The sequence below is a fragment of the Triticum urartu genome, chromosome 7 (genome assembly GCF_003073215.2).
Source record: "Triticum urartu cultivar G1812 chromosome 7, Tu2.1, whole genome shotgun sequence".
Taxonomy (NCBI): Eukaryota; Viridiplantae; Streptophyta; class Magnoliopsida; order Poales; family Poaceae; genus Triticum; species Triticum urartu.
In genome coordinates this window covers 67756279-67764517 of record NC_053028.1, presented here as the reverse complement: position 1 = coordinate 67764517, position 8239 = coordinate 67756279, and the positions used below count along the sequence as shown (strand labels likewise).

At 40.3% G+C, this 8239-nt stretch overlaps 1 protein-coding gene across 1 annotated transcript; it reads right to left on the bottom strand.

The window, feature by feature from the left end:
- Positions 1-4925: 4925 nt before the first annotated feature.
- On the bottom strand, positions 4926-7820 carry LOC125520572 (protein DETOXIFICATION 35-like). The gene is made up of 7 exons (XM_048685526.1): positions 7481-7820; positions 6785-7410; positions 6618-6674; positions 6253-6491; positions 6053-6171; positions 5840-5926; positions 4926-5218 (listed from the first exon to the last, which is right to left on the bottom strand). Exons 1-7 carry the CDS (start codon positions 7706-7708, stop codon positions 5144-5146), a joined length of 1431 nt encoding a protein of 476 aa, XP_048541483.1. The 5' UTR covers positions 7709-7820; the 3' UTR covers positions 4926-5143.
- Positions 7821-8239: the final 419 nt, after the last annotated feature.

The window sequence follows — 8239 nt, the reverse complement described above, 5'->3', positions numbered from 1 at the left end:
ATACAGACTTTTGGCAAATCGTACCCACTTTGTATGTATGATGGGTACGTATACGCCGTACGTGCCCATTAGCTAGTTTTTGTTTCCTTTTTTAACCTTAAAAAAAATTGGCGCGTCAAGTTGGGTTCAAACTCCCGACCTCCTGGTGTACTTCCACACCATCTAACCAACTGGGAAAGCAACCTTGTTGTGCCTAGTTACTTTCTTTTTTCTTCATGTATAAAAAGTGCCTCCTCTGTCTGGTTCTCTTGGATTTTGTTCATATTTTCCTTTTTCTTTTTGTCTTTTCTTAAATTCGTGGATTTTTTTATTCTGAACTTCTTCAAATTTATGAACATTTTTCTAATCCATGATATTTTTAAAAATTCATGAACTTTTTCCAATACATGTTTTTTCAAATAATTGAACTATTTTAAAATTCATTAAATTTTATTCAAATTGATGAACTTTTTCAATTTAGCAAACCTTTTACAAAATTCATGATTTTTTTGTTAAATTCGTGAACTTTCTACCAAATTGATGAACTTTTTTAAAATTTCGTTATTTCTGAACTTGAAAGGGGCCCAATTCGTGAGAAACTTTTTCCTTTCCATTTGCTTACATTCATGAAAAAAGTTCAAATAATTCTACAGAAATTTCAAAAAAAAATCATGTCTTTCAAAATTTCTCAATGTGAACATTTTTTGGATCTATGAACAATTTTTAAAAACGGGAAAACCTTTTGAACCTTTTTAAAAAATGACAGCATGAACATTTTTTCGTATTTACAAACATTTTTTGAATTTTTGAACATTGATTAATAAGTGTGGCCAAACAATGAAACTTCATTTTTTGGAAATTCTGAACATTTTCTAAATTTTTAGAACATTGATTTATAAATATGAAAAAAAGAAAATCTGAATGCTTATTTAACATGAAATATTTCGAAATTCTGAACAAAATTTTGAAATTCTTAAGACTCAATAGGAGAGAAGAAAAAAACAAAGAAAAAAGTCAAAGAATATGAAAAAATAAAGTAGGAGAGAAGAAGAAAATAAAAAATGTGGTTCGGGAAGGTTCCCAAAACCGAAAACCCCGGATGGGAAGCTGAGGTTCTGAAAACAGGGAACACTATTTTTGTCCGTTTGAGAGCAAGTTGTTACTCGACATTCGTCAAATGATCCCAATTTCTTTTCATTGTCTTGTATTACCAATTTAAGGTACAATGCCAAGTTGTTTTGGTATTTGATAAATATTGCATTTTCTGGAGTTTTCTTCATAAAAAAGACTGATAAATGATCAAACGTGTCGCAACTTGCATACAATGACGAAAATCGTTAAAACCTGACATGGATGCATATCATGGGCATGCCCATCTGCTTGAAAAAAGTTTGGGTCATTTCAGGGATGTTCAAAACAGACCATGTTGAATGGAGGGTGTCCATGTAGGCAAGAAGGCAAGAAGGCTCCATTTGAGACAATGCTGTATCTCGACATCCTTGAAATGGCCCCGATTTTTTTCCGTGGGCTTGTATGACCAATTCAAGGCATGGATGCATACTATGGGTCCGCCTACTTGCAAAAGTTATTTGGGTTTCGATAAGTTTTGCATTTTCTGAAGTTTTTTCGTGACAACTGCCTATAAATGGCTAGACATGTCGCAATGTGCAGTCGGAGTTTGTTCAGACCTAGCATGGATGCATACTATGGGTCCGCCTACTTGCAAAAGTTGGGGTGATTTATCCATAGTAAAAAAACACTAGTTGAGAGGAGTGTACCACACTAGGCCACATAGGTGCATCTATGAGCATGCAGTTTTTCCTAATTTGAATATATCTATTATTTGCATTTTCTGTCATTATCAATCAACATGAACATTTCCTTACGTCCTAAATTTTTCTTGATATTTGTCAATAATTATGGAATTTCAACTTGTGTATGAAAATTTTACAAACTTCAACACTTTTTCCAAAATTATAAATAAATTCCCAACAGGTGATGAAAATTTTGACCACAAATGGCAACCACCTACCTTTTAAAGAAAATATCAACTTTTTACAAACATTTCTTAAATTTGTGAATAAAAAATTTGAAAACGGGAACAAATTTTGAAATCCCATACCATGTTTTAAATCTTAAACAATACTTAAAAATAGGAAAAATTTCTGGCATTCCTAACAATATTTCAAATCTTTCAGACAAGTTTCAAAAAGAATAATAAAGTTCAAAAGGGAGAATAATGAATTAACAAAAAATAGAACAAAAAAATGCTCAGGCCTTAGCCCAACTCCAACTAGACTATGGCATCGCTCCCGTCCGGGGCCTGTTGGGCTGGCCCAAGCATTCGCGGACTATAGAAAAGTTCATTGATTTTGAAATAAATGTTCACAGATTACAAAAAAATTGCATATTTTCAATAAAAAATCACTAGAAAAAGTTACAAAACAGTTCTAGAAATTTATAAAAATCACAAATTTGAGAACAAGTTCACGATTTCATTTTTTTAATGTTAAAAAGTTCACGCATTTTAAAAAAGGAAACGAACAAACCCTCAAAATAAAACAGAACAAAAACTGATTTAAAAAAACACGAGAAAACCCCGGCCGGAAAGTTCACGAAGTTACATTGGCCACATAAGAAGCGAAAAACAGAGGAAATGGGCATAACAAGTAACCTATCCTATTTGGTTAGTAGAACTTGAAGTAAACCACGAGGGTTGGATTTCAAATCTCCCATGGCGCACATTTTTTGAAGATTAAAAAGAAAGAGAAAAAAGTATATCAGGCCGTGTATTATCGGCGAGGGCGACATATTTATAAAAAGATCATCCTACCCTCTATTATGAAGGGGTATGGAGAGATCTCATCTGTTGATTTGTTTAGATGGGTTGTACCGAAGCATAAGTAATGCTGAAAACAGGTAGTCTTCATCAAGCAATGGGTTTTTAGCCCCACTGAGCTGGAGAAGTAAAGGTTCTTCTACTATTGTAGACTGCACCTCACCATGGTTATCGTAATATTGACCAGGATCGACTTTGATAGCCAAGCTATCTTCCGACACATTCATCGATTAGTATATATGCAATATAACCTCAGGTTGGGCACATATATAGCATCATCCTCATAATTCGACGGTTGGTACCCACTTTGAGCATTGGCAGTGTCATTGACAGATGATTCCCTGTTTACATGCATTCAATTGACATGTTCAGATACATGTATACTCTGTCAGTCCTAGTTGATCAAGGAAAGCACACAATGGAAGTGCATTACCTTGGTTCTTTAATAAATCTTTATATACTTTGGGTCTTTCCACAAAAGGAAGTAGGTCCATAAAACTTCCTCTCATGAAATTTGGTTCACCCTCCATCTAAAGAGTTGACAATATGTACAGAATTAAAAAACTACTACCAGGTCTTATGTTTTGGAATGGAGGTATAACTTTTATAAAGGAATCTGATAAATACTGAATGTTCGGTACGAGCGCATGAAAACTCCGAACGCTTTCGATGGCAAGTTTAGTAACGCGAGGATGACAACTTCAGTTGCCAATCATGGCAACTTTCATACTTCAGTTAATTTTTGACAGAAAGTTGTCGTGCTTGCCTCTAACTTGCCATCCTCTCGTCAACTAAAGTTGCCATGAAAAACATTTGGGTAGCCATGTTTAAAATCCGAATATTTGATACTTATCATTTCCGTTTATGAAAGGTTACTTCAGTTTTTTGGTTAAGATAAGCCATCACAATAATTATTATCATCTGGAACCAAATCACAATAATTGTTTAGCAAGTATAATCATGCGTTTGAGTATCTTAACAATAGTACTCGCTCTGTTTTTATTTACTCCGCATAGGTTAAATTTTATATACTTTTTACAAGTTTGCATAAAAATATATTAACATATACACCACTAAATATATATCTTTGGATTTATCATTGGATATATTTTCGCATCATATAAATTTGTTACTGTAAATGTTCATATTTTTTCTACAACTAGTCAAATTTTATAAAGTTTGACTTTAGTCAAAAGCTAATATGCAAAGTAAATAGAAAAGGAGGGAGTACTTAAAATGTCACCACATCTAACTTGAAATCAAACTGAATAGGGATTTACCTTACGGATCTTTCTTGAAGACGATGTGATCTAGGTCTTTTAGAAAAGAAGATATCTCCTTTAGATAGCATGTACGATTAGCTAAATCGTTGGCCATTGTCTCAATCTATTCAGTGACACACCTAGATCTATTGGACGCGACCTTGAGGGTGGTGTGTGGGGGTCCATGATAGGTAGATGAGATGAAGTAGCTCGTAGCCGAACGAGTGGAGAAATTCGAGGATGAATGGGAGCTCAAACCCACAAATATGTAACCATGGCGACGAATGACGAACCAGAGTTTGGGAGGAAGAGGACGCACTGAGTTGTCGTGCGGTGAGGGGAACAGAGTTGATATTTTGAGACGCGTCTATCAGATATGTGGGCCCTGTATTATGTACCGTGTCAGAACGATTCGTTGTACAAGCGCTATTCTGGTATGGTCGATCAAAATCTGTTGGCTATTTTATACGCTGGAACTGAGCGCGGATCTTCAACAAGCTGCGAATGGAGGATGCTTGCCGGATACATCCGCTAGAAAATGCAATTTCGCCCACACTCTCACGTGACATTTTACACTTCAAAAACACGTCACGTGAGCACTGCCACTGCGTGACCCGTTTCTATGAAAAACCGGCCAACTCAAGTTGTGTGACAACTGACGTGCCATAGTAGTGACCTATGTGCACCAACAGTAGAAGTTGTGTGACAGGTTTTCGGTTTATAAGTTGGACGACTAGGTGCGCTCACCAGACACCAATGTCATTTACTCCGAAAAAAGCAGAGCGGTAACTGAACGGCAGAAGCTAAACACAAACAGATAGAAAATTCATTTAGGAAACAAAATATCAACATGAATACAAAAATTCACAATATAAGCACAACTTCCCGCCTCCGCATACAAAAATGTGCACAACCATTTAGACTCGTAACGATATAGTGCTTCAACAAGTTCGATCTGATTTCAGTACCCTATTGATACTAAAAAAAATCACAATGATATATGATATCATCAATTCCAAGGCAAACAATGTTTATTAAGAAGCGATAAAAATTCTTAGGTGATCTAGTTATCTTCCAGCAGAGGTTTGGTTCCATCGATGCCGCCCCATTTTTGCACACGGCTCGATGCTAATGCAGCCTGCAGTTGTAGACTATGAGATGAGCAAGGTGGAAAGCTCAGCATTTCAATACAAATAACAGAAAATTTTTACATACTGATAAAGAAATAAGCCATTAGTCATATGATATGTGTGGATACTGAAGATTGGAAAGATTTGATGACATGTGATTCTGTATCCACATCTATATCTATATCTATACCTATATAAAAGATCCAAAGGGGCAGATCAAATTAATCTCGACCATCAAATCATGTCAATCCAACGACCAAGATTGCTTCAATGTCGAGCACTCAACACGTTTAGCGTGTAGTTAATTTCATGCCAAATATAGTGATAATCACAGAATAATCTATATCTATACCAATATAAAAAGACCCAAAAAGGCAGGTCAAATTAATCTCGGTCATCAAATCATGTCAATCCAATGACCTAGATTGCTTCAATGTCGAGCACGCAACACGTTTAGCATGTAGTTAATTTCATGCCAAATATAGTGCTAATCACATAATAACATGCAAATAATATCCTACTTAATATCCGCATGCACCTAATATACTTTTAAATTAACGTGCATTGCACGTACACATTGACTAGTTTATTAAATTGGTGAAGACTGGAAGGGCAATGGAAAATCATACCTCTGCATTCCAATCTGTTCTCCACACGATGAAGAGTAAAATCAGTGTTTGAAGTGCAACCCCGGAAAGCATGCCAGCCCAAATCCCCTGGAATTAGAGCTAATGTTACAACTTCATAACTGATGTTGCAAAATCATAGAGACTGTAAATATTCTTTACTTGTTATTTTACAATTTGTGGTAGTTCAATCAAATAAGATATATAAAGAATTACCCCAACTCCATAGTTGAACTTGTAGCCGAGAAGATAGCCCAAAGGCAACCCGAAAACATAGTAGCAGACTAGGTTGATGTATGCAACAAGGCCTTGCCATCCTCCTCCAATAGCAACCCCTGAAGCATCATCAGATCAATATCATCAACTCCAGGGGATGAGTTTGAGGTGACTGATTTAAGAGGAAGAATGAACCGTACCTGAAACCACGGGCTGCACGCTGTTGAGCACCATGGTCAGGCCAAGCAGTCCTGCAATCTTGGAGACTGCATGCTGGAGCTCCAAATCGGTGGTGTAGATGATGGCGAAGTTATCTCTGAAGATCAAGACGAGGGCCATGCATAGCAGCCCGATGAGCAGCGACTCGGCGATGACGACGACGACGGCGTGCATTGCTGCCCTTGGACGGCCAGAGCCCAGCTCGTTGGAGACCCGAACACTGAAAAACGTAAACAGGTATACGTTCAACAGTTTATTTAGAAACTAAAATTTGATGGTTGTGGTGGAGCGATGGGTTGGTGAACAAGAACCGACAATTTAGATACACAGTTACAATTAACCTGACCTGATGGCAGCATTGAGGCCAATGAAGATCATGCATTCCCAACCGTTTATATTCATGCTGAAAAATTAAGCATAAGTATTCTGTCAGCTTAATTATATGTATGACCAGTATTCTGAAGCATATATCTTTAGTTAGTAGAGAACGTTCGAAAGAAAGGTAACGAGTACCAGACGCCAAGCGAGTCGACGGCAATCTGCGCATCCTGGAGGTTGCCGGTGAGGACGGTGATCATGCCGAGGTACCAAATCTCAAGGCAGAGCATGACGGCGGACTCGAGTGAGAGCTTGACGAACGCCCACATGTCGTGGAATGCGGCCATGGACCAGCCCCTCCAGCCGTCCTTGCACCAGCCGATGATGTAGGCGGCCTGTCCCAGCGCGATGGCCCAAAGGGAGAGGTCGTAGGCGGCGGCGGCGCCCGGGGTGCCCCATCCGAGGACGGTGACGAGGAGGTAGGTGAGCGCGACGTGGAAGCAGAGGCCGGCGACGCCGATCCAGGCGAGCACCAGGACCTTGCTCTGCGCCTGGAGGAACTTGCCAGTGGGGAAGTTGACGGCGAAGGACAAGGCCCCAGGGAGGATGTAGAGCGAGAAGCGGGCGGCCTCGCGCGCGAGGACGGGGTCCTGGCCGACGGCGAGGAGGAGCGGCTCGGCAAAGACGTAGAAGGGCACCATTAGGAGTGCGGCAGCGATGAGGACGATCCAGGAGCGCTGCAGGTAGACGCCGAGCATGGCCACCTGGCCGGCGCCGAACGCCTGCCCGCACAGCGTCTCCAGAGCGCTCCCCATGCCGAGCTGCACGAGCCCTCGCGTTGGCATCAGAAAATACGCAAGAATGGTGTGTGAAAGACCGTGCAAAGCATACCAAGAATCCGAGGGAGAAGGTGGAGAAGACGGAGAGGCCGATGGAGGCGGCGGCGAGGGGCAGGTTGCCGAGGTGGCCGACGAAGATGGTGGTGACGGAGCTGACGGCGTACATGCTGAGCGTGGCGATGGCGATGGGCGTGCCGATGCCCCAGAGGCGCTTGGACTCGTCCCACGCCATGCGTGCGGCCTCCCGCGCGGTGCTCACCGCCGCCGCGTCGGAACCCATCGCCCGCTCCCTCGGCCGGCTTGCAGCGTCAATGGTCTGGGTCGGCCCTCGCTACAAACCTCGAGGACGAGGAGCACTAAAGCGCGACATTACTCCAGCAGCAACCCGCGCGCGCGAGGACCCTCGATGACTGGGACTTGTCAGTGGTCACACACAGAAGAGGCCTCCACGATGACGTCCACGTGCGTTTGCCCAGAGAGTGAATCAATTCTTCTGCCGACCCTTTTAGGCCTCCTTTGGTTTAGATGAATTTCATAGGCCTTTGGTTTAGATAAATTTCATAGAAATTCTAGAAGATAGGATTCTTATAGAATTTTTTCCTTTAGAGCTCTTTGGTTCATAGGAATGGATTCCTATTCCTACATAGAATTGGCTCCTATCCTTCATATTTCATAGAAAAATAAAAAAGAGCCTAGACTCAATGAAAAAATTCTTTTGGTGTCAACCAAATGACATCTTGTTTACTATTCCTACTCATAGGATTTGAGATACATGTCAGTTCATTTCCTACGAGATTCCTATTCCTATGAT